This window comes from Acomys minous (assembly GCF_964271855.1).
Source record: "Acomys minous genome assembly, chromosome: 12".
Classification (NCBI taxonomy): domain Eukaryota; kingdom Metazoa; phylum Chordata; class Mammalia; order Rodentia; family Muridae; genus Acomys; species Acomys minous.
Genome location: NC_140493.1, coordinates 73,808,044 through 73,835,019, shown reverse-complemented (window position 1 = coordinate 73,835,019; position 26,976 = coordinate 73,808,044). Strand labels below are relative to the sequence as shown.

At 49.8% G+C, this 26,976-nt stretch overlaps 1 protein-coding gene across 1 annotated transcript; it reads right to left on the bottom strand.

The window, feature by feature from the left end:
- Positions 1 to 5,331: 5,331 nt before the first annotated feature.
- Positions 5,332 to 17,179, bottom strand: TMEM98 (transmembrane protein 98). Its single transcript, XM_084749532.1, has 7 exons — positions 17,040 to 17,179; positions 14,965 to 15,148; positions 13,269 to 13,400; positions 12,075 to 12,108; positions 9,939 to 10,054; positions 7,576 to 7,635; positions 5,332 to 6,175 (listed from the first exon to the last, which is right to left on the bottom strand). Exons 2-7 carry the CDS (start codon positions 15,093 to 15,095, stop codon positions 5,968 to 5,970), a joined length of 681 nt encoding a protein of 226 aa, XP_084605658.1. The 5' UTR covers positions 15,096 to 15,148; positions 17,040 to 17,179; the 3' UTR covers positions 5,332 to 5,967.
- Positions 17,180 to 26,976: the final 9,797 nt, after the last annotated feature.

The window sequence follows — 26,976 nt, the reverse complement described above, 5'->3', positions numbered from 1 at the left end:
CCCAGCTGCCTTTAAGCTGGGACGCAGTTCCAAGACTCCCAGGCTTGAAAGAATGCGTCCACTCGGGAGCTTCAGGCAAGTGTCCAAGTCCTGGAGCCCAGGGCCACAGATTCTGTCTTTCTAAATTGCAAATGTGACCATATGATCACCCCCACTCCACTGCCCCCCACCCCCACCCCCACTCCTGCTTCACATGCTTCCACAGTGTCCCTCATACTCACGATGAAGCACTGGGTCCCTAATATCACCTAAAATGTCCTTTCAGGTGCTCTTCCATGTGCCCAGTCTCCCAGGCACCTGCATCTCCCAAGGCAGCGTGCTCTCTTGGACCCTGGCCCTTCTATGCTGCCCTAGCTGCCTAAAGCACATCTATCTCTCTTCCTTTGAGGCCTCCGAAAGGCATTAGCAACTTCTTGGATTCTGTCCCGCCCTCCTCCACGTCCTCTCCCTGCTCAGGACCCCATGCCCTGCTCTATGGTTGTCTTAGTTTCTGTCGCTGTGATAAAAACACCACAATGAAGAGCAACTGGGGAAAAAGGAAAGGGCTTACTTCATCTTACAGCTTGTGGTCCGTCATCCAGGAAAGTCAGGGCAGGAAACTCAAGGCAGGAACAAAGGAGGAATGTTACTTACTGAGTTACTCCTCTTAGCCTCTTTAGCCGGCTATATGTCTGTGTGTGTGTGTGTGTGTGTGTGTGTGTGTGTGTGTGTGTGTGTGTGTATTATTAATTTATTCATATTATATCTAAATTGTTATCCCATCCCTTGTATCCTCTCATTCCTCCCTCCCTCCCATTTTCCCCTTACTCCCCTCCCCTATGACTGTGACTGAGGGGGACTTCCTCCCCCTGTATATATGCTCATAGGGTATCAAGTCTCCTCTTGGTAGCCTGCTGTCCTTCCTCTGAGTGCCACCAGGCCTCTCCATCCTGGGGACGTGGTCAAATATGGGGCACTAGAGTTAGTGTGAAAGTCAGTCCCCACTCTCCACTTATGGAGAGTGTCCTGTCTGCTTTCTTATAGAACTCAGGACCACTTGCCCCAATGTGGCCCCACCCACAATGGGCTGGGCCTTCTCACATCAGTCACTAACTAAGGAACCGCCCCCACAGGCTTGCCTACAGGCCAATCTGGTGGGGATGCTTTTTCAGCTGAGGGTCGCTTCCTACTTCATTCTAGCCTGTCAGTTGCCATAAGAACCAGCCAGTACAATGGCCCCTCCACTCCAGCACTGGTTTGCGCCCTGAGTCCGCCAGCTGCTCCTGTTTCTCTTGCTCCTCAGGGGCAGGAGTTGGGCCTTTTGTCCCATGTCCCCAGCAGCCAGCACAGCACCTCCCTCAGAGGTGGCACAATAGAAGGCAGGTGTTGGGTGAAAATTCTTCATCTGATAAATCCCCAAATGTCCAAGGTCAGAAGGCAATCCAAAGCTTTAGAACTTGGAGCCATCTTCTAAATACCAGGCCCTTGTGGGCACCAAAATGAGGGGGTGCAGAGAACACCAGAGCATGCTGTATGCCAGGATCACAGTTTCACAGATTTCACAGATGAAGAAATTTTCTGAAAGGAATGTAGCTTTGTACCCAGCCAGGTCAGTGAACATTGAGAGACCACTGAGGAGTCAGGACCCTCAATGTCTCTGTGGCCTGAACATACTTAGGGCCCGACAGGAATAAGTCCATTCTTGCTACTGCAGTGAGTTTAGAGTGTGTGTGTGTGTGTGTGTGTGTGTGTGTGTGTGTGTGTGTGTGTGTGAAGGCACATTGAGAGACTTGCTTCTCTCTAGCTTAGGACAAGGGCTCAAGTGCAGAGGACGTTTACCACAGTGCCAGCCATTGCAACCTCGGATGTCCAGTGATGCAACTGGATCTTAAAGGGGAAGAGCAAGACAAAAGCATGTAAACTGTGTGCATGCATGAAGGTACATTGAAGGCATACATAAATTGTGTGCATGCATGAAAGTGCATTGAAGGCATGTGTAAACTGTATGCATGCATGAAGGTGCATGTAAACTGTGTCATGCATGAAGGTGCATGTAAACCATGTGCATGCATAAAGGTACATTGAAGGCATACATAAACTGTGTGCATGCATGAGGGTACATTGAAGGCATATGTAAACTGTGTGCATGCATGAAGGTGCATGCAAACTGTGTCATGCATGAAGGTGCATGTAAATCATGTGCATGCATGAAGGTCCATGTAAACTGTGTGCATGCACATAGAGCCCAGAGATAAATGTCAAATGGCGTCCCACTGCTCTCCACCGTATTTTTTGAGACAGGGTCTACTTGCAGACCCAGAGTTCACCAATTTGGCTGGTCTGGCTGGTCAAGGAGCTCTACCCTCCCCCTGCCCTGGCATTACAGGTGTGTGCCACCTCCTCTAGCTTCTTACATGGGCCCTGGGGATCTGAAGTCACACACTCATGCTCGTTGACAAGTGCTTCATAGAACGAGCCAGCCGTCTTCCCCAGCGCCCGACTCTAGACTTTTGGCCACTCTGTTTCACCCACAAACAGCATGGATGCTGGGACAGAGCCACAGTAACTGAAGTAATGTCTCCAGGGCCACCTGTGTCAGAACACAGAGCCTCGTCGGGGCAGCGGAGCTGATACTGGCTAGTCAGGGCTAGGAGCACAGCTGCACATTCCATACACACCATTTCATTTGATTAACACACAAAGTAAGAAGATGGTAAGTCAGCGGGGCGGTGGTGGCGCACGCCTTTAATCCCAGCGCTCAGGGAGGCAGAGGCAGGTGGATCGCTGTGAGTTCGAGGCCGGCCTGGTCTACAAAGGGAGTCTAGGACAGCAAAGGATACACAGAGAAACCCTGTCTCAAAAAAAAAAAAAAAAAAAAAAAAGACAGTGAGTCACCTTGACTTTAAGGATGAGAAAGGCTAATGATCATAGACGCTAGGAACTTGTCCCGGCTCATGTAATACAAGACCAAGTACAAATTCAAACCCAAGTGTGACTTCAAGTCTCTTGCTGTCTTCATGCTTGATTCCTGTCCCTCAGGAGTCTCTTCATCAGAGTCTGAGTGCAGTGGTCCAAGGATGAGAGACAGTGAGACCTGGAAGAGCAGCCCTATCGCCGTTTCCACAGGCTCTGCTAAGCTAGGAGCTAGGGGCTTGAGGTGCATCTGTTTCCTGGCAAACCACAGCCAGCAGAGACAGTCAGTCCTAAGATCCCATGGTATTTTTGTTTGTTTTGTTTTGTTTTTTGTTGTTGTTGTTTGTTTGTTTGTTTTCTCTGCATAGCCTTGGCTGTCCTAGACTCACTTTGTAGACCAGGCTGGCCTCGAACTCACAGTGACCCGTCAGCCTCTGCCTCCCGAGTGCTGGGATTAAAGGCGTGCGCCACCACACCTGGTTTGAGATCGCAGTGTTTATCATCATCCCTCCCAAAGGAGGCAGTGACTCTTGCCAGATCCCCAAGGCTCAGGAGAGGAGTCACCTTCTGCCCCAAAGGCAGTGCTGCCACCTGAACTGTTACCTTCTGGCCCCAACAGAGATTTATTTGCACAGCCACAAGTAAGTCAGTCTCTCTCTCTCTCTCTCTCTCTCTCTCTCTCTCTCTCTCTCTCTCTCCTCCCAACCCCAGACACTCCTCCGGTCCTGAGCAACCTGTCCTCCCGGCAGAGTGTATACCATGAGGGTGACAGGCCTCCCATGCCCCGGAAAGGTAGGAACACAGAGCACCCCACCCGTCTTCCCCCCCAGAGTATGTGGCGACTGAGATCCCAATGCAGACTTGCTTCTCTCTAGCTTAGGGCAAGGGCTCAAGTGCAGAGGACGTTTACCACAGTGCCAGCCATTGCAACCTCAGACGTCCAGTGATGCAACTGGGTCTTAAAGGGGAAGAACAAGACAAAAGCAGGATGCTGAGAACTATCTGTGGAGGCCTCAAGCAGAAAAGGCAGAGTGGGCTTTTGTTTTGTTTTGTTTTGTTTTTTGTTTGTTTGCCATTCCCCAGTCACAGCTTCCAGCAAAGCAGAAGTTAACTGCATAACATTTAGGTTTGGTGAGAAGAGACACCTAACCAGCTTCTCCTGGAATCCACCCTGTAGCCCCAAAAGACGTGATTCTGGTTGTTCCTCTTCGGTACATACTGTGCTGGTCAGAGCTGCCTTCTAGTCAGGAGAGAATGAACTATGCTCATCACAGACAAACAAGATCCTGGACTACGGACTGAGTTCCTGGTACCCCAACATCATTCTACAGTGCTTGCTGACTTGAGTTTGGGCAGAGAAAATGAGAGAGGCGCAGAGGCAGCTCCTAATGATGGGGATAGGACGTGGGCAGCGGCCAGCCACCCCAACTTCCAAAAGTGAGGCTGGTTCTGTAAGTAGGGAAAGGTTACTCAGGCTCCTCTACACGCGTGGGGCGGAAATCGTGCCATCTGGAGTACGGGACCTTGAGCTGGGTCCCACCGAGTTCTCAGGTCAGAAAAGTGCCGGTTATCAGTGTGGGTGGTGCTGGATGCCAGTGATCTCAGGACTCTGGAAGCGGAGGCAGGAGGATCTCAAAGTCAAGGCTATGGTTTCAAAAACAAACAAAAAACACTAGAAAAGTGCCTCCCGGGGCTGGAGAGATGGCTCAGTGGTTAAGAACACTGGCTGTTCTTCCAGAGGTCCTGAGTTCAATTCCCAGCAGGCACTTGTTGCTTCACAACCCTCAGTATTGGCATCTGACGCCCTCTTGTGCTGTGCATGAAGGCAGAGCACTCATGTACGTGAAACACATAAATAAAGAAATCTAGCCGGACGTGGTGGTGCACGCCTGTAATCCCAGCACTCGGGAGGCAGAGGCAGGTGGATCGCTGTGAGTTCGAGGCCAGCCTGGTCTACAAAGTGAATTCAGGACAGCCAAGGCTAACACAGAGAGACCTTGTCTCGAAAAACAAAAAAACAAAAAAAAAAACAAAACAAAAAAAAAACAAAACAAAAAAAGAAATCTTTAAAAATCATAGCCGAGTGCAGTGGTGCACGCTTATAATTCCAGCACTCAGGGAGGTAGAGACAGACGGATCTCTGTGGGTTTGAGGCCAGCCTGGTCTACAAAGTGAGTCCAAGACAGCCAGGGCTATTACACAGAGAAAACCTGTCTCGAAAAACCAAATAAATAAGTATAAAATAATATGTATATTTTTAAAGTTTGCAAGACAGATTCCAGAAATGAAGATGCACGCGCGCGCGCGCGCACACACACACACACACACACACACCACCTTCAAGATTCTCAGGTTTTCTCCTTCTCTCCTCAGTCCTGACACATTCTGCCATACACCCAACACCCAACATATAAATTTGACGCAATACTACACCCTTGAAAAAAAACAAAAGAACAAATTTACTATTCACCTAGCGGTTGTAACATTAAATTGCAGGCTTAGTGTTAAAAAAAAAAAAAGGAAACAATCAACTCTGTAGTTCAGCTGCTAACACAGGTGGGAAAGGGCAAGGCCCATAAGAACTGGAGTGGGGGCCAGGGGGCGGGGCTCAGATGCTTCAGGGACCAAGTACTGAACACAAAAAAGCAAGGGGAGTGCAGCGGTCACCCAAAGAGACAATCTCAACTTAGTGACTTAGCTCTGATTGTCTTCTAAAAAAACCGCAGGTCCGAGTCGTACCTTGATTTTCAGAAGCCAAAAATTCTAATTGAAAGTGAAGCCTCTTGATTCTTGGAGGGCGACTCAATTATCCTGGGAACATTAAAGGAGCTAAATCTAGCCGCGAGCTCTGCAGCTTTCTGCGCTCTGCTGTAGGAGAGACATGGCGGCTTCCCTAACTGTGGTATTACACTGCCACTCGCCAGCCACCGTTTGCTACTGCAGCAGAGGCGTCCGGCACGAGGCTCTCAGCTTCCCTCCGCACCCAGGGCTGGCCGCCAGAGCTCTAGCAAACAATTAAACCGACAGGAAGTAGAAGGCTCGCCCAGGGGCAGGGACTGGGAGGACCTTTGCAGATCAAATGGCCGACTGCTCCTGCAGGAAGCCCTCGGGGTTAGGGAGGCTTTTATCCGGCTCAGAAGCCAGCGCGGCCTCTCGAAGGACTTCAAGGTGCTCCTCGGCAGCAGACAGGGACTGGTCGATCCAGTCCAGGCCCCCGGTTAGGTGACAGGCATTCCTAGTCACTAGCACCAAGTGACTAACGGATAGGAGCAGGGCAGTCGTCCTAGAGGGGGTGGAAAAAAAAGATCAGGCTCTGTAGAAAGTGGGGAATTCTGCACAAAAGCCCAAGTGGGTACAAACGCTAGGTTACTGCTCCCCAAAGTGGAGACCCTTCCCTGGAAGGTGAGTGGTTACGTAACACAATGGGTCCTGGCTGAAATACACAGGGCATGGCTAGCTTAAACGAAGCCTGTCTCTGGGCCTTTGATGAGCTTAACAAAGCTCCAAGGGGAACCCGGGAGAGCTGGCAAATGCACTTGAGACGGTGGAAGAGGCGCTCTGCAACACTCCCATTAACAGCTCCCAGAAGGGTGTTTTATGAAACAGTTTGGTCGTGGTCAATTGGATGAGCAGATCTCCAACTGCTGCCCACTTAAAGATGGGCTCTCTCTATATATATCCCTGTTCAGTGAGCATCCCTTATTGATCACAAATCAATAAGCTGGAAACTGGCTTATTCAACGCTAAAGAAAATGTAATTGAAAATCAAATTGAGGAGGAGGGTTTTGTTTTGTTGTTGTTGTTGTTACTCTGTTGTTTTTTTTGTTTGTTTTTGTGTGGGTTGTTGTTGTTGTTGTTTGTGTGTGTGTGTTTTATGTGTGTGTGTGTGTGGTTTTTTGTTTTGTTGTTGTTGTTTTGTTTTGTTAATCTGACTGAAAGATTCACTATGAAATAATTTTTATATGGTGAGTGTGCCAGATGTGTTCGGGGCTCCATCATCGATTACTAACCCAGGGAGAAAGGTGAGCAGCGGCAGGAATGGGGTAGCGAAACCAAAGCAGACATGCCATGACTTACTGGCCACCTGGCAACCATCGCACAACATGGCCTCCTCGGGAGCCTCACAAATCAAATGGAGACCGTAGGTAGGTATTTCATGGGTTTACAGTCTGTAGGGCGGAGCGCATTCTGCAGAGTGGAGGAGGGTGAGGAAAAGGGGGGGGGCCCTGAGATGCCTGGTGAGGGGTTGAGCTCCGCTGTGGCTGACGTGTTATATGCTCTGGTTGCCGGGCTCACCACAGCCCCACTGGACAGTGCTTCCAGCAAGGTGTGGCTGCTTCTGAAGTCCAAAGATCAGAGGGAGGAGTGGGGAGTGAAGGGTGGGGGGAGGCGCAGTTAGCACAGCCAGTTAAGCGTGCACACCCACACCTGGTACACAGCTTGCTCCCTCATCTCAGGGATTCAGGAAGAATGCGCTCTCTCACCTGGCAGGCTCCACTCACTGGATGGCTCACTGTTGACATAGAAAGGGATGAACCCAGAGCGGGGTGGGGGGTGGGGGGGCGGGGGGCCTTGGAAATCTGGAAAACCATCCTCTCTAAACTACCCAGGCAGCCCCCTGAGGGGCTAGATAACCGTACCCCTCCGTTGTGACAAGATGAGTGGGCCCTCCTCCCCTCTCACCGTGCATCCAGGAGCTTGGGGTCCAGTGGGGGGTACATTGACTTCACGACATCGTCCACTCTAGGGGAGGCAATAGGGACCAGTGTCAATATTTTCACTTTGTCTCCTTTTCTCCCTCCTTTCTTCCCATCCTCTCTCTAGACTTCTCTGCTGCATTGCACGCCCACTCTTCGGGGGGTCCCTCTCCCTAGCGGCTTCTTCTGCATGTCCAGACAGAGTCTAACAGGAAGACATCAGCTCCTGTTTGGAAAATATTCTGCTCTGTACTTTCGCTTTCGCTCCAATGGTTAAAATGTGTGAGGTTACACATATGGAGAGACGCGCAGCGCTACTACTACATTTAAACACCAAACACGAGCGCACTGTGTTCTTTCGTACATATAAATAAACCAAAGCTATGCACTGCAACAGGGGAGGCCTAGAGGAAGGCTCACAACTTAATCTCTCCAAGCTGGGGAGGGCGGAATTAGGGAGCACCCTACTTTTCCTGAAGTAGCTTAACTTTTATAAGAATTTGTTACTTTTGTATTTTTTTTTTAAGACGCTAATACAGTGACATGGAACACTAAAAGAAAAGTCACAGCTTAACTTGGGTTCAAACTATCCCACTGTGTCTTTTCCGTCCTGCATAGTCCATGGCTAATATTTTTAAGTTATGTTTCCACCTGTTCTGATTTGTGGGGTGCAAGATTTTGCTCCCATGGATCACTTAGTAAAAAGAAAAAAAAGAAAAGAAAAGAAAACTGTATTGTTTGATTTCTAAAAGTACTAAGAAAACTACAGCCCTCGCTCTCACTCAGGCCTGAGGAGCTGGCAGGCAGGTGGCAGAGGCACAGCGACCCTCAGCACATCCGAGCTAGCCCCTTCCCTCTCCACAGAACCCAAGGCAGAAGCCACCTCCCTTGAAATAATAAATCATCATCATGACAGATGGAGAAAATGAAACAGGAAGGGCACGGGGGGGGGGGGGGGGACGACAAATGTCAGGCAGAGGGAGAACTCGTGAGGGCGAAGGGAGAAAACAAGAGAACTCTGGTGACAAGCATGAAGGACAGTGCCTGCGGGAGCTCCACCCTCCCGCCAGTGCCACACTCTCACCTTGGCACACTATTAACCCTGGTCCCCACCCCCCAGAAATCTCAGCACCCGAGCACCCTGTTTATAACCTGTACCTCAGGGCCTCTCCTAGCCCCATGAGCGCACAAGGTAGGGTCCCGCAGATATGAGCACTGCAGCGGCTGAAAATGGCAGGAGATCAGTAGCAATGCCTGACACAAGTTGGAGCCAGGGGGTGAGGGGGTGGGGAGGGTGGAGGGAGTGAGGGGTGGGGGTGTACCTCACACAACCACTAATGCTAACCAGGTGTTTTACACCCAGGGGGCAACTCGAGAACCATCAGCTCTTCTGGCTTGCATCTTAATTCACTGAACTACCTAGACAGCGTTCAAGCACCCGAAAGTCTTGTATGTCTCAGAGGATCTTTCACGTTGCTCCTCCTCAGCTTTACTAGGTTACTCTTGAGACAGAAAAGGCCAGTGTTTGCTCATGATTTAACCCAGGCACCAGGAATGCACAGTGAAGGCCATTCAAGGCAGAGGCGGGGTCAGGTGACTGATAAGAACACTTTCCTGGAATCAGTCATCTGACAGTCGATCCACATACCAGCCACCAGGTGGCAGCACACTTTTAGCACGGCCTTCCGCTCTAAGAAAAGGGCCTTATTTTTCTTTGTGAAACTCCAGTCCAACTGAGGGGGTGTAGTTGTTGACTGAGGCCCTGCTGGGTACCTCCCACAGGGGATTTTGCAGACAGCCTGGAATTCAGGAGGTCTGAATGTGGCTCCACCTCCCACCCAGTGCCAGGCTGAGAACCAAGCATCGAATGAGGGTCACCATGGAAGATGTCCCCTGAATTAGTCCCCAATATAGCTAACAGGCCGGACCTAAGGGCATGGCTGGAGATAGCAGCATAGAAGCCAGTGGTAAATGCGCCTGCTGAGCTGTTAAAGAACCTGTGCTTGGAATGGGAAGGGTGGGTGACCACCTCAGTTTAGAAATGCCCATACTGCAGGGCATGGTGCCCCTTTAATCCCAGCACTTGGGAGGCAGAGGCAGGTGGATCGTTGTGAATTCGAGGCCAGCCTGGTCTGCAAAGCTAGTCCTGGACAGCCAGGGCTAACACAGAGAAACCCTGTCTCAAAAAAAGAGAAAGAAACGCCCATACTTGGCAGTCCTGTATACACTGGGGTTTCCGATAACTGAGACCTCGGACCTCCTGTTTTACAGTGTTGCTTAGCCTTGCTGGCTGCCTCAGCTTCCCCTGTGAAGTGTGGGACCTCATAGCCGCTGACCACTCACTCTCACCTGGGGCTGATCCTCTTGGCCACCACAATGATGTCGCTGACACTTGCCGACGTCTTCATCTTGGCCCCAGAACCCATTGTCATGGCAACAAGTTTTTCTGTCAGAGTGTGACAAATCTAATATAACAAGGAGGGAAAGAGGCGATAAAGGGTGACCTGGCTCCCCACCCCCACACCAAGGGCTCTGCCACCCCAACAAAGACCAGTGCAGCCCAGTCTTCAGCACCAGCACCAGCACTAAGCTAGCTCCTGCCCTAGTGATGAGAGAAAGTGGAGCGGAAAGAGGCAAAAGACCAATAACAGTCTGGGTGGTGGTTGCAGGCCGGGGGTGCGGGGTGGGGGACGGGGCTCGGATCAAGGGCAGAACTTTGGCTCAATGAAGACTAAGCTGGAATAATCCATCTAAGAAAAAAAAATCACGCGCTCTAATTTTGCCACCTTTGGTCTGGGGGGGCAGGTACTTTCTATTCCCTCAGCTCACGGTTTAGAATTCTAAATGGATTAATATCTCCAGTGGGGCGCTCACTGAACTGGGGCTGGACAAAAGGCGATTGCTCTCTTTAAGGCACATTCTCCGCTAAGGGCGCCTATGTTGGCAGTTTTTGAGGGTTGGGTATTATCAGTATGTTTGTCCAGCAATGATGAAAAGGCCCTGGAAAAAGCAGGGTAGGGGAAACGATGACAACACATGGGCTTCGTCTTCTTCCACCACCAGCGCCATTTGCCACCTCCAAGGCCCCGTTCTATAATCCCCCATGCTAAAAACCAAGCATGCCTCTATCTCTGCAAAGAAGCCCCACCCCCCCACCCCCCCACCCCCGTTACCTGCTGGTACCCGGGGCGAGAATACAGAAGCAGGACCAAGCAGAGGTCACTGGGAAAGAAGACCCACACTCTCCACACTCCCATGTAGGGGAGATGATGGAGCAAACGCATTCTGGGGTCTCAAGAGGAGGCTCGGGAGCCCTTTTCTTTATCTAAGATCCCCAATCCAAGAAGAGGGGCCCTCCCTCCCTGATGGAAAAGGACAAGATTTAAGAAAAAAAAAAAAAGGCAAGGCCCAGGGCACACCGTGGCTGGGCAAAGGGAAATGTCATACAGTTTATTGCTCCGGCCAGAGGACCTTGCTATCTCTGTCTACAGTCATATCTGTATGTGCAGCCGTATTTACACATCCAAGAAACTTCCTGACTGCCAGGCAATAATTTCCTACAGAGGTAGCCAAGGAAGAGGCAGGTAAAGGGGGCTTTTTAATATCCTGTGCTGAGTGACCCCAGAGAAAAGAGCAAGCTGTCTCCTTTGAAATAGTGAATAATTAGTAGACAAAGAGATAAGGGTGCTGACAAGGAGACACTCATATTTGCAACTTGTTAAATATTCACATGTTGTTATTCTATTGGGGAAGAAAATATAAGGCAAGAGTTGAGAAATGAACACTGGGACTATGGAAATGGCTAACATGCTATTTAGGTGTAAATTTTCCAAAGGTTTCAGGACTCAAAGACCAAGTGGAAGAACTTGTAGTTTGGGTTTTTTGTTTTTGTTTTTGTTTTTGTTTTTGTTTTTGTTTTAAACTCTGACTATTTGACTATTGTTACCAAAGAAGCCAGGGAAAATTCTTAGTAATTGAAGCCCAGATTCAGAATGCATTCATTCCCTGGACTGAGCTCAGATTTAATAAACAAAAGATCCCGAGAGATGGGGGTAGGGGCAGAGCTTCATTTGCTTCATGGTAAGATTATTACTAGAGGCCCCCAAACTGTCCCTTCCATGGGTCCCTGTGTTAAGAGGACCAGATGAGAAAAAGCCTAAAGAGGACTTTTAGAACACAAAAATAGCCAGGCGTGGTGGCGCACGCCTTTAATCCCAGCACTCGGGAGGCAGAGGCTTGCAGATCGATGCGAGTTCGAGGCCAGCCTGGTCTACAAAGCGACTCCAGGACAACCAAGGCTACACAGAGAGACCCTGTCTTGGGGAAAAAAAAACATGAAAGTAAAACAGACTCAATAGGAGAGAAGGCAGCTGACAGTAGAAACGCGGCACAAAGCTAATAGGGACTGCTCACAAGGTCAACTCCACGTATACCTCTGCTGCTCCAACAACCACCCTTGACCTCACAGGCAAATCAGAGTATTACCTTCAAGATGGCGATGCAGTGCGACATGAGACCCCTGGGGAGACAAGAAAAAAGTATCAATGCAGCTCTGAAGAGCCCGACTCCTTCTAGCTACACCTCTGCTCTTCAGCCGGCACCAGGTGGGCACAGCAGGCACCCACCTCCAAGCAGAATCCCCAGTGTGCACATCCAACCCACCCCTCCAGCCAGCTCTGTCACCCCCTGCCAAGATCATTTTATATCTCATGTTCTATCTCTGGGCGTCCAACATGTCCTTCCCCTTAGACTCAGCCTGGTGAGTTCCTCTCTCAGCAAATCCAAGTCAAAAGGCACCAACTCAGGGAAGGGGCTTATGAGATCCCCACCTTCCACAAGAGCTGATAGGCAGTTAACAGTTGTTGGGTAAAGAGAGACATCTTCTTAGTGTAGCCACTGTTGGGATGGCCGTGCTCCTATGAATAATTCCTGTAAGCAGCCCTAGTTAAACTAAAATGGGACACACACACACACACACACACACACACACACACACACACACACACACACACCATAAAAGAAGACGGTATGGGGGGGACAGGAGATGGTAATGGGGGCATGAGTGTGGTTAAAATACATGATATACATGTGTGAAATGTCAACATGAAACACACTAAGTACAATTTTTTAAAAGAAGTTTTTTAAAGGCATTGCTTTGGAACGTGCTTCACCTACGGCCCCACTCCACCCCCCCACCCCCCACACTGAGTCTCTATGACAATGGCTTTGGTGCAGTTCTACCTCCCTGCCATTTTGACGTTGGCAGGGCCTGGCCTCACACCCTGTATATAGCGCCCCCTAAATGTATGTCAGTAAAGAAAAGGATAAAGGATGATGAAAGAAGGTGGCCCACATTTCTCAGAGCGCAACCCTCCTTGGGACCCTGAAAGCAAAGGCTGTCTGGAGCTCACTCAAAAACCCCTGGACAGTCCAAAAATAACCCAACCACACTGGGGGACTTTATAATAATGTCAGCCACACGTCTAACTGCCCGGGTGTTCAAGCCTACAAGTCAGAGGAACAGGACAAAACAAACACTGTTGTGCCCTACGCTGGCATGGCTCATGATGAGGACAGGGGGAGAGCTCCGGGGGTACAGTGGAATGTCCTGGTAAAAGAACCCGGAAGTCCCTTTGCCATGCCAAAGGACTAGCAAGCAAACGTCCCCTGAGGCCTTACGAGGCATCTTCAATCCAGTCTTCGTTCTCCAGGATGGCCTCGATGTGGGGGTTGGTGATCACAACATCGTCCAACTCTAACTCCGAGGGCTCAGACTGGGTCTCCATGGCACCGATGAGGTCCACGATGGGCCTAGAAGGAACAGGCACTGTTAGAGGTTCACGGCAAGTGACTGGCTGAACCTCTTCTCATAGCAGCCACTGCAATAGTTTAGATCTTGAGCTGTCCCCAAAAGGACAGTGTGTTAAGGGCTTGGTCCGTAGCATGGCACCACTAGGAAATGGGTCCTCTAAGAGGTAGGGCCTAGTGGGAGGGCTTTCAGTCTTTGAAGCTGGACCCTAAAGGGGATGGCGAGACACTGGCTCTCTTTTTTGCATTCTGACGTGGAGGCGAGCAGTTTGCTTCTCCACGGACTCCCATCTGGCAGCACCATCAGATCTAAAGGCAATGAGTCCACTTGACCAGGGGCCAGAAGCTCTTAGCCCATGAACCATAAGAAACCTTTTCTCTTTACAGTAAACATCTCAGGTATTATATTACGGCAACAAAGGCATCAACAATTTAGAGAAGAGGACACTTGCCCTGGACACAGATCTGACTGCAATGTGACCACAGTACAAGACAAGGCACACAGCTAAACAACGGGTCAAGAAAGCAGACCAAATGTAAAGGATGCAGAACTGCTGAAGAAAGGACAGACTGAGCACGATTCCAAAGATGTCCTAAGCCTAGGGCTGTATTGGCACATGCCTTTAACTCCAGCTCCTGGGAGGCAGAGGAAGGACAGCTCTCTGTGAGTTTGAGGCCAGCCTCATCTACAAAGTGAGTTCCAGGACAGCCAGGGCTACACAGAGATACCTGTCTTGGGGGAAAAAGTATTAGACAGAACCATTATCTTTTTTCCTTTTCCCTTCAAGCCTATACAAGTATGGAAAGGTTCACGTTCTGATCACCCAAGCCTACCTGTGCCCAGTAACTGGGGTACAGAATCACTTTTGGGAACCACCCCTCTGAGTAAAACTACCTTTTCCTTTCCCGCAGGCTTCTGTAGAACCCAAGGTACAGAAACATTCATTGGAAAGCAGAGCCTTCTGGGACACATAAATGGGCATTCGCGGGCTATTAACCACTCATCGGAGATGCTGGCAGAGTTCAGACAAATAAACGTCAGAAACCTAAGTTTGGTTGCTAACATCCCTTATGCATCTCTCCACTCAGAATCCCGAACCTGACCTTGCTTTGCAAAAATCAATTTCACATCACAAGGCATGGTGATGAAGAATTCTGCTGTACAAGGAGACAGGCACCCCTGAGCTGGGACTGCATGACCGGGACCACTTGTTGCTTAGATACATGGATAAGTGTGGGCATCAGATTTCTGTTCCCAGGGGTTTGGGCTAGAATAGGGTTTGGCTCATCCTCCTGCCAAATGAGGTGGCCAGCATCGCAAAGAAGGGGCCTTCGTGTGAGGTGAACACATTCAGTGACGTCTTCATGACTGAATGAAGAAAGAGGTGTGTCAGGATGCTGGTACACTTTGAGAAATGGTCCTAAGCTCTGAAGTCTTTATAGTATAAAGTGTGGCCTGCAGGAACCATTTAAGAGAGACTAGGTTGAGCAGAGGTGGCCCAGCTCCCTCTGGTGTTCTGTTGTGTCCCTGCTCAGCTCTCCTCTCTCTCCATCACAGCCTACTCACTTGGAATCATAGCGCTGGAGCAGGTCTCGAGGCCGGCAGTAGCGCTGCCTGCAGACCACCACCAGAGCGGCAAATGAGGCCAGGAAAATGGTAGCCAGCACACCTATGGCGACGATCACCACGGTCTCCATGCTTCCGGAAGCTTCCAACTACAGTCCACTCACATCCTCTGAGCAGGTAGGAGCTGGAGAGAGCACAAAGTCAAGTAGACCAGGTGAAGACACGGCAAGGAGGGAAGGGGCTGCTGGTCCTCACCTGCTGGAAATGGCAAGTAAGGATGGGGAAGGTGGCAAGGCTCCCTCAAGTCACCTACAAACCCGAGGGCCTGAAGCAGGGTGCATCATACGCTGTGCCAAAAGCTTGGGACACATTTGCACCGGTCTTGATGATTTCGCGTTACAAAACATGCGAGAAAAATAATACCACAACAGAAGCCAAAGGTGGGGTTGTACTTAGCACGGAGTCCCTCTGTATCACACACCCTGTATGTGTAATTTTGTCTGACAACAACCATATGAGGCAGATGTTGGAATCTCTATTTTATGATGAAGAAACTGAGGTTCCAGGGGGTTGAGGAATTTGTCCAAGTCTGCGTAGCTGGCAAACAGAAAGCCACCTGCCCAAAGTGAAATCAACAGTCAACTTCCTTTTCCTTTCTAAGGAAGAATGAAATCTCCATGATGTGTTCTGACTTCCACTATCAGTATTGGGAACTTAGAAGCATTCCTTGCCCTAGCCATCTGGGAGGCTCTTTCACACCAGCAGTCAGGTATGGCTTAACAACATGCATCTGTTCTGAGAAATGAATTACCTAGTGGTATGGTCACTGTCAAATGCCCACACAAAACTTATACACACTAAGACCAGCTATGATGTCATTACATGACGCAATCCTATGGGGACCACTATCCTGTATGTGAGCCATTGCCCATGCATCCCTTTGAACAAGTCTCCTCCCCTCCCTGGGTTTAGTTTAGTTTCTTCACCTACTGAAAAATAAAAAAAAAATTTAAAAAAAAGTGTTCTACAAGCAATGTTTATGTGCATGTCTCCGAGAATTCACACTCTCTTGACGGCCACTCAGGGAGCGTATATTGATCAACTACTGTGCAACAAGTACTAACTTCTGAAGACTAGAGAAGGAAGACCCGGCCCCTCCTCCACGGGAAGGAAGAAGGATTCAGCGCTGTGTTGATATTAACCAAGTCTAGAAATGTGCAGACTTGATTAATAAAGTGACTGCATTTGCATGGCACTTCCTAGAAAAGCCTTTTTCACAGACCTGGGGCTACTTAAGCTGGATTTTGAGGGATGAGTAAGGGCACCAGGTAAACCTGTTTAAATCGTCAAGGAAACCTCCTCAGCAGTCTACAAAGCTGCTTTCTCGGTGTGTTTGTTTGTTTGTTTGTTTGTTTGTTTTCATCTTGTACCTCTATCGGGAAAGCATGAATAGAGGGGTACAGGGTCTGCCTCCTTTTCTCCAGACACACACTACTGTCCTTCCCAGTCTACCTTTTCTTTCCTCCTTATCATGTCTTCCTCTTTAGGCTTCCGCCCCATCCCCCCATATCCCCCTTCTCCCGGCTCCCCACATCATCTCTTCCATTCCCCCATTTCTCCAAGCACCCACACCCACACCCACCGCGTGCGTGCTGCCTTCCTCTTCTCTCTCTCTTTCAGTAGTTTTCAGTGTTTTTCTGAGTGTCTGTGCTTTCTTGCACTTTCCCTCCGCCTTCTTCTGCGATCCCTCTGTGTGGGCGTTCCTTTGTGCGCTTTTCTTTCTTTGTGTGTTCTCTGTATCTCCGTGACTTTTCCTCTCTCCCTCAATCTCTCTTTCTCGTTCCACCTCGCTCTTTCCCTCCCCTTCCATTTGATTCTAAACCCATCAGGAGCAAACTCTCTCTCCCTTCCTTGTCCCTGCCCGCCGCCGCCAGGAAAGGCTGGCACCGCACTACGCGCGCTCCCAAGTTTGGTCCGCAACTTGCGCGCTACCCCACATCCGCCTGGCAGAACAAAGCTGGGTCCCTGGAGCCCACAGGGAGTCCTCCCATCACCAGCCCCGCGTGCTCACCCACCTCAACTGCAGCTCCGGGGCGCCCTGGCTCCCCTTGATCCCCCAAGGCCAAGTCCGAGTGCTGCGGGCAGCGGCCAGCAGCGGGGCATGCCGGGAGTGAGGGCGGGCGGGCCGAGGACCCAGATCCACCCCCGGCGGGGCGGCCCAGCCAGCGCACCCAAATCCCCCGCTGCCAGGCGCCGCCGTCCCCGCCAGGCCCCTGACCGCCCCAGGATTGGCGTCGCGGGAGGCTGGGGCAGCTGGGAGACAGTCACTGACTACCCGAGGACCCCTCCACGTGCACCCACGGAGGCCAGGGCAGAAGGGTGGTGCGAGGGCCGTGCGCCCACACCCACTGCCCTCCAGCTGGCCACCCAGGAGTGGGGGTAGGAGCTCCCACGGTTTGCACAGGGCTGGGTCCCTGCGCCAGCTGCTGTCTGCAGACTTTGGAGCGACTCACTAGCTGTAAGCAGCAATTTGACTTTGCTTTTCTTAGGGGCCCTCCTAAGGATCCTGGGAACTGGTGTCAGGGTCAATGACACAGGGCTTGCATTCTTGGGGAGAGCCTCGCCCACAGCTAACAGAAAATCTTTTAGCCTGGCATAAACCTCTTGCTAATCACTGTCCAGGACCCTGGCAGGCAGTTGTGCCCATGATCCCATCCTAGACATCCCACTGCGAAGAGGCCACACCTCACTGATCAGGATATAGTCCAGGCTGCTAACAGTCACCAGTAGGCTGTCCTTCAGGCCTCACGATGCCAGCTATAGGCAGCAGCTTGGGATCTCAGTGGTCCCCCAAAGGCCTAGGAAGCAGGCATCAGGTTATTTGGGTAGGGATCCCAAAGTCTAAAATATTAAGACCGTGTTTTACAATGAGAAATGAATGTGCTCCAGATGACCATATTCCTGGTCTGTCCTGAGGAGAAGGCAGAGCCTGAACGGGTCAAGTAAAGTATGGATGGACCGTCCAGGTCTAAAACAACCCCACTTGCAAGGGCCTTAAGATGACAAGGCTCAAAGGATGCAGATTATGTCTCCCTCAACATGATGCAGTGTCTGCAAACCAGAGCCTGTAGGCTCATCCAGATCCCAGTACCTTTGTTAATTTGGTTTGTTTGTGCTCCTGTTTTGCTTTGTTTTGCCCTGTTAGAGGTTGAATGCAGGACTTCCTGCGCGTGATACAAGCGTTCCACCCACAGTAAGGGATGCAACCTCCAGGCAAGTGGTCCTGGCTTATATAAGAAAGCAGACTGAGCATCCCATGAGGAGCAAGCCAGTGCAGTGCGCATCACTCCTCTGTGGTCTCTGCTTCGGTTCCTGTCTCCAGGCTCCTGCTCTGACTTCCTGCCCTGGCTTTCTGTCATGAAGGACTACAGGCTGTAGGGTGAAATAAACCCATGGTTCCTCGGGCTGCTTTTAGTCATGGTATTCACAGCCATAGAAGCCTAACTAGTACAAGGAGGCATTCAGTGTCAACATGGAGCCTTCACACGCTCAGCCTAGTGGTAGCGTGAACCCAGCATGCGCAAGGTGTGTTTGGTCCCTAGCACCAGGGAAGAGAAGGAGCAAGAGCTTCTCTTCCAATTCTAGGTGTGTTCTCTGGGAGAGAAGGCTGGGGAGTGGTTTTTTTTATCACCCTCTGAAAGTGCTTTCAGGCAGACCTTTGGAGCTCTGTGCCTGCCTGCGGAAGTTCACAGCACAGTGGCAAGTATGGGGGTTGGGGGGGCAGTGTCTCTGCTTCCTGGAGGTTCTCCAAGATGAATTGTTTCTGTCTGTCTTGGTGGCTGCATGATGGATGGCCTTAAGCTAGGCAGTTAAGCTACATGATCTTTGTGGCTAGCTCTGAGCTTTTATGGCCACATGAGAGGTATAGTAGCCTTTAAAAGTTTATAACACAAATGAATATTTTCCAAGAAGAAAGAAAAACCGAATGTATAAGCAGCCACCCGAAGCTGATGATGTTGACGCCCCCAGAACCACTATCCATCAGGCAGACAAGGGGGTTCTAGACATTGCATACCTCCCCCAGCCCACTGTTCCTCACTATTCTAGAACTTCTGCCATTCCAACACCACGGAAGTGTCTCTAGGACCATCAGAGACGACTGTGTTTGGCATTCGGTATTCTCCCTTGCAAGTAAGAGAACCCAGCCCAGTGTCCCATGTGGACATAGGACCTATGAACAAGAAAGCCATCAGTACCCACAAGGTTGCCATGAGAGTAAAGGTCCATGTTAGGAAGTGGGCAGGCTTCAGGGCTGTATGCCATGGACCTGCAAGGATTATGATTAGCACCTCCAATTTTGTCCTTTGACCTCCCCCCCCCCACCCCCCAGTGCTGTGCAGGACCTGAATGTTCAACTTCCACAGTGAGAGGCACAGACAGTATCCTGATGAGAAGGGTAGTCTCACCAAATTCAAATACCCCCCCCCCAAAGTATGGTCACTCCTCACCAAGATGAACATCAAACCATGTTGCAGGTATCCCCCAAATCTAGACTTGAACCCATAACTAGAGACGAGAAGTGGGTTGAAAATGATGTTGACCACGGTGAGGAAGGAAAAGGGGGTGCCTGGCTCTTAGCCCTAACAGATGCAAATTCATGCTCTACCCATGCAAGAATTGAACACTTATTTGTGAGAGGCCGCGCTCACATTCGCCATTACAAGATGGCGCTGACATCCTGTGTCCCATGCTGATAAAACAACTAATCTGCGCATGTGCGAAGGGATTTTCCACTCGTTGTGCTCTGCCTCTCCCGTGGCGTCATCTCGCCCGATGAGCAACAGCCAATCAGGGACTGACACATCCTAAGCGGAGGACAGTTTCCTATATAAGGGATGGGTTTCTGCTGTTTGGGGTCTCCATTTTACTTGCTGTAAGCTTATGCTCTCCCTCTCAAGATGCATTAAAGCTTTACTGCAGAAGGATCCTGTGTGTGTGTGTGTGCAGCGTCGTTCTTGCTGGCGAGACGGTAACGCAAGCCACACTTATTGATAGCCTCGAATGTATGTATCAGACACCAATCTGGCACCTGACACCACGTGTATGTTTTGGTTCTCTCGCCAACCCTGACATTTTAATATGATTAGATTTGTAAAGGAAGGGTTCCTTGAACGGGTTAGACAGCTCACTGGTCTCTGTCAGTGATGCACAGTAGGACAGACAGGGAGAGGAACTCAATACTAGCTGACACCAGAGGCCAACCACCAAACCAGGAAGCTAACAGCTCTCCCAGTTCCCTGGGAGTTGGAACACAGCAGGTTGTTCTGGTCCCAGCTGCAACAAATGGAACCACTTAATGTCACCGTTATATAAAAAAAAACACACACACACACACTTGCCCTGGTCCTGGGTGTAAGCCAGGCATTAATTACACTTCCTGTCTAGTTCCCTCCTAATCCACATTGGCCTTTCCCTTCCGTTAGCAGCTACATCGCTGCCTCTGCATCAGGTGCCTCCTGGGTGACTGACTCTTCATAGCACCTAATGCTGCTTTATTTATTCCTAATAAGTAAGTGGTGACAGTGCCACTGTGCTACATTCATAGGACCAGATGCAGCAAAGCCCTCCCCGTCCCTGCGCAAATGCTACCAGCAACATCTGTCATCCTCGGTAAGTCCTAGGCAGAACAGCATCCTTCATCTCCCTCATAGAGCTGGGTAAGAGCAGAAGCCTACATCAGAGAAAGCACCATCTCAGCCCATCTTCCCCCTGCATATACAGTAGCTGCACGGACCTGGGAGTCAGTCTCCTCCGCTGTGCAAGTGGGGGATAATAGTGAAATGTATGGCTGATCCCTGTTTCAAAGGTGAGATGAGACAGCTGGCGGGGTGTTCGTGTTAGCACTCCCTTGCTGCATCCAAAGCCTTGAAAGGTCAACTGAAGAGGAGGAGTTGGTTTGTTTTGGTTCGTGGAGCCAGAGGTTTTTGGTCTGTGCTCATTTCACTCTGTTGGTCTTGAGCCTGGGTTGAGACCATACCTGGTAGAGCAGGGAGCTTGTGGGGGAGCAAAGGTGCTCACCTATCAGGGTCTAGGAAACAGAAAGAGAAGGGGCGGGGCAGGAAGGGACAGAGAAAGAAGGAGGAGCCAGGCACACAATACCTTCCAAGGAGACATCCCAGTGGGCTGCTTCTTTCACTAGGCTCCACACCCTACAGCTTCCATCTCTTCCCAGTAGACCATTAAGCCACCAATCTACCACTGATGAAGTCAGAATCCTCATGACCCAATCCCCTTCCAAATCACTCCCCTCTGAACATCGCTGTGCCGGGGACCAAACCTTCAGCATCTGAGCTTTCTTCTCTATCATGGCTGATTTTTTTTTTTTTTTTTTTTTTTTTTTTTTTTTTTTGGTTTTTCAAGACAGAGTCTCTCTGTGTAATCTTGGCTGTCCTGGACTCACTTTGTAGACCAGGCTGGCCTCGAACTCACAGGGATCCACCTGCCTCTGCCTCCCGAGTGCTGGGATTAAAGGCGTGTGCCACCACACCCGGCTTCATGGCTGATTTTAATGATGTCAACTTGCCACAAATTAGAATCACCTGAGCATCATCTGAAGCACTGTCCTGACCGCCTGATTGATTTTGGGGAGACTGACCCTCACGGTGGGTGGCACCTTCTGGTAGCAGTCCAGGTTTTTTTTTAAAGGTGTCGGAGTATGTCAAGGAAACTTGGGATAGGCTCAGCAGTGAAAAGCCCTGGCTGCTCTTCCAGAGGATTTGGGTTCAGTTCCCACCTCCAACATGGTGGCTCTTGGTCATCCGTAACTTCAGTTACAGGGGATCTGATGCCTTCTTCTGATCACTTCTGACACCAGGCATGCATGTGGTGCATATACTTATATGCAGGCCAACATGGGCATATGCATGAAATAAGATTCATATATAAGCAATTTTTTTTAATTTTTAAAAAGGGTATGTCAGAAGGAAGATCACCTTGTGTTTTGCTCACTTGGCCTTCTCTCTTGTCCTGCTGCTGCTGCTACTGATGATGATGATGGTGGTGGTGGTGGTGGTGGTGGTGGTGATGGCAGTGGTGGTGGTGGTGCTGCTGTTGCTAGTGATGATGCTGGTGATGATGCTGGTGATAATAATGATGATGATGACTTCGACAACGACAATGACAATGATGGTGGTGGTGCTGCTGGTGATGATGATAATGGTGGTGGTGCTGCTGCTGCTGGTGATGATGATGCTGATGTGGTGGTGATGCTGATGCTGGTGGTGGTGCTGCTGCTGGTGATGATGATGGTGGTGATGCTGCTGCTGATACTGGTGATGGTGATGATGGTGCTGCTGCTGCTGATGATGATCCTTTTACTAATAGCAGAACAGTTTCCAAGCTTTCCTCATGACTAGGGGCCAGCAGCTCTCAGCTCTCCAGGAACCTCCCGGACTCCCAATACCAGATTGGAACTACTGAGCCCTCACACACAGACACATCTTGTGAACTGAATAGTTACCAGTTGTCAAACCCAGTGAGAGATAACTATTGTAGGACTACTCTGACTGTTGCGGTTTTCAGCCGCAAGGACCATGCAACTAAAGGGTGCTCGGCTTCTCAGGTATGGTTTGACTTTTATTATTATTTTAAAACTGACTTAATAAGTTCTGATGTATATGTACACATATATTTTTTCATTTCTTTGGTTCTGTCCTTCTAGAGAGCCCTCACTAAAACAATATCCAAAGCACAACAGTGTTTGTTACATAAAAAGTAAAATAATGGGGCTGGAGAGATGGCTCAGTGGTTAAGAGCACTGCCTGCTCTTCCAACGGTCCTGAGTTCAATTCCAAGAAACCTTATGGTGGCACAAATCCATCTATAATGTGATCTGATGCCCTCTTCTGGCATGCAGGTGTACATGCAGGCAGAGCACTGTATACATAACAATACATAAATAAATCTTAAAAAAAAAAAAAAGGTAAAATAATGGTAGCCAGGGACTGGGGAGAGGGAAGGGTATCAGCGGTGTTAAGGACAGAGTCACACCTCCACATTAGCGCCCTCAGCAGCCTACAGGGTGTCCTTAATCTTCTAGGAACCTCAATTCAGGTAAATGGGATTCTTGACTTCAGAACAGAAAAAAAGCTGGGCAAGTCAGGCTGAGCCTGTTTATTAAAATAGAACGGGGCTGGGGAGATGGCTCATTCAATAAAGTGTCTGCTGTAAAAGCACGAGGGGCCTGAGTTTGGGTTCATAACAGCCATGTAAAAGCTAGGCGTGGTGGCTGTAGCCCCATTTCAGGGGATGCAAAGACAGAAAGATCCCTGATGCTGTGATAAGATAAAATCAGGAGCCGGGTGGTGGTGGCGCACGCCTTTAATCCCAGCACTCGGGAGGCAGAGGCAGGTGGATTGCTGTGAGTTTGAGGCCAGCCTGCTCTCCAAAGTGAGTTGAGGACAATCAAGGCTACACAGAGAAACCCTGTCTTGAAAAACAAACAAACAAAAAGATAAAATCAGGAGCCGCTGGAGTTGCACAAGGGGCTTAGGGTATGTCCTTTCACTGTTAAAGGGTTTTCTCGTGAGATTTCCTAGAAAATTGCAGGTTTGCAGCTAAGAAAGTGGGAGAAGTCTTAAGCAAGTGTTAATTGTGTTGGAATTCATGGTTTTCAGCCAGCTGGAGGCTTCAGCCAGACTCTGGTGGGGCTCCTTTCCCTGCCATGCCTCACAGCTGTCCCTGTTGTCCTGCCTTGCCTTAGGAAGGCTTCCTGTTGAATGGATGCAGAGGTTTGGTTAAAGAAAATGAAAACAAAAACAAAATGAAAGTGCTGGGGACAGAACGTGGTGGTGTCTGTACAAAATGCAAATGCCTTAAGGCTGATGAGCTGCATGGTTAAAAGTGGTTTAAGTGGTAAACTTTTGTTTTTGTTTTTCAAAATTGAGTAAGCGCTCATCATAGGATAGCGTAGGAAAAATGGGTCAAACATATCGTTTTCCCAGTGTCTGGCCTTGATATTTCCCTCTGTCTGGAACACTCACTCCATCACCCCAGTGGCTTCCTCCCTCCCTCTGCCTCCACCTCCTCCACCGAGAAGCCCCCTGGATCACTTCCCATCAGTCCTGTTTCCCAGGCCCAGATGTGTGTTTTTGATGAAGCGTGCCACTGCTGATTCCACGCTTCACAATTTCACAATCTAATGTCTGTGAGGGCTGAGTCTTGACTGCCGCTTCTCTGCTGACCCCTGGGACCCGTAGTAGTGCCTGGTACTTAGTCAGTGCCCAGTATGCACTTGTTAAAAAAAACAAAAAGGAAAGCTGAGCCACTGTCACTGTCACAGTCCAGCAGGAGAAGGAACTCAAGACTCACACACAGTCTAGGAGGCCTGCTGGATAGTGTAGCAGCCCCTTGGGGGGGGGGGCGGCGGGGCCGGGGGCGGGAGGGATAAGCACCCAGGAAACTCTGAGACATCAGCACTGGTCAGAACAGGAAGGCTGGCTTGAATGAGAGGAGCACAGTTTTAAGCTCCCGGTTGGACTCTGGGTCCATCTGTTTGCAGCGTCTGGGCCCTTTTGTGGACTAGCAAGTGACTTCCCAGTCAGGGAGGGGCTTGTGCATACACACACAGATCAGGCCTTCTTGGAGACCTTGCTGGAGCAAAGCCAGCAAGCATAACCTCCCAAACAAACTGCTTTAGCTGGCTGGAGTGCGGCGGCGGCGGCGGCGGGTAGGACCAGGAAGCAAGGGAGACCGGAAAAGCCGGTAGGAAGGTTAAGAGCTGGCAGGGCGGGCTTGCCAGGGTCCCCACTGGGCTACAGGTCAAGTTTGCATTTCCTCTCAGTTAACTTAGCTGGACTAACGGGTAGAGAGACCCTCTTGAGGGATTTTCCCTGGGGTCATTAGGTCATTCATACTAGAGCAACTGGGAGGGTGGGAAGATAGACTCTTGGCAACGATTCTTAAAACCTTCAAAAGACCGCTGGAAACACTCTAAGACAGATTGCACAGCCTTCCTCTCCTGCCTGTTCTAGCTTTGCGCCACAACCCACTTCAGAACGAATGGAAACCTCTCTTGCTTTAAATATTTAAGGAGTGACAGCCAGGTGCGTATAAGGGGAAATAACATCCCATATTTTATTTAATGCGCTTGAAGTTGGTTTAAGGATGGATTGGATGCCGTAATCAAGTCATTTGCGTCTCTGGTTCTTTTTGACCCACGGACATCACAATAGTCATAATTGCGGCGAGTTTTGAGGTGATCTGTAGGTTTGTGGGTGTTCAGAGTCTCTATCTCAGCTTGGCCTTAAACTCCTGATACACCCAAAGAAAACCTCCAATTTCTGACCCTTCTATCTCTGTCTCCCAGGTACTGAGATTACAGGCAGGAGGCACCACGCCCAGTTGACGTGGTACTGGGGAATCAAAGCCAGGGCTTCACACAGCTTAAGCAAAAGTATTAACTGAACCAGCCCTGGGGCTGTATATGTATTTCAAGCTAAATGCTAGGTAACATCATAGTTCAAATCTGGATATAAAGCAGTTATTAGCTGTAAATTAACTTCATGGAGTCCAAGTTTCCTATGTCAAGTCAGGGAGAATAATGCTCTATTTTAAGGAGGTGATTATCATAAGCTTGCAATCCCTACAAAGTAAATCCCTATAACAGTACCTGCCTGGCCCATAAGACATTTCCCTAACACACCATTTTTGCATACCAGCATCAGGGAACTTTCAGGAAAACGTTTACTAAGCGCCGACTCTGTTCCAAGTACTCAATCGGTCTCCATAGTCCTGGGAGGGAGGGGTGCGTCCCCTGGAGAGGCACCAAGTGTCTGAGAGAGGCCAGGGGCTTGCTGTAGGAGCTAGTGCCTGGAAGAGCTGGGGCGTGAAGGCAAGTCAGCCTGCCTTAAGCCTGCTGTGCTTCGTCTATACCCACGTCTCTCTGTGTTCTCCCAGTCCTGGGCGAACACCAGACTCTACAATCACCTTACCTATGCGATTGCACTGCTATGGAGTTTTCTCTCTTACGACATCTATGTGGTGAAAATACCTGCTAATAAAGCCGTAAATAGCCGGGCAGTGGTGGCGCACACTTTTAATCCCAGCACTCAGGAGACAGAGGCAGGTGGATCGCTGTGAGTTCAAGGCCAGCCTGGTCTACAAAGCGAGTCCAGGACAGCCAAGGCTGCACAGAGAAACCCTGTCTTGAAAAAAAACAAACAAACAAAGCCGTAAGTATTTATGTCAGAACAGCAAAAAGTGTGAAGCCAAAAAGGTGTTGCAGAGGGCGGTCCCCTATGTTGACCCTCTGTATTTGTCCTGTGGGTGGAAGGGGCTCAAACAGGGGCTGGAGAGAGAGCTCAGTGGCTAAGAGAATTTGTTCTTCCAGAGGACCTGGGTTCAAATCCCGCCACCCACAAGGCACTTTCCAGCCATCCGTAACTCCAGTCCCAGGCTGCACATGATATATAGACATATAGATGTTTTTTTTTAATCCATATACATAAAATAAGATAAATAAATAAATCTAAGCAAAATAAAATTAAGAAGGAGCTTGTACTGCTCTTGCAGAGGGCCCAGTTCAGCTCCCAGCACCCACAGAGAAGTAAAAGTCTGGGCTCTGGTGCTAACAGCCCCAGATTACCTTGAGTGTTCTTTGAAGTACAAAGCTAACGGAAGCTACTGAAGCACACAACATGCTAGGACACAGGCACAGAATCCTGCAAGAGATGACTGGAAAAGCTTGAGGCCTCTGAGCAAGGCTTCCTGGAGACCTGCCCCCCCTCCCCCAGCCCACAGCCAACAAGGTGCACTTTGAGAAGCAGTCACTGGGTGTCAGCACTGCTTCTCAGGTATGTACCCTTTCTCAGCTATTAGCTAATGCCAAAGCCTGCTCCTTGGTCTCCGTGGAGGCCCAGGTGAAAGGCTTGATGACTCCCCGCCTGCCGGGAGCTCTGTGACATTCCTACTCTCCTCACACCCTGGCTTCTTCTGGAAGGCCCGGGTCAAATG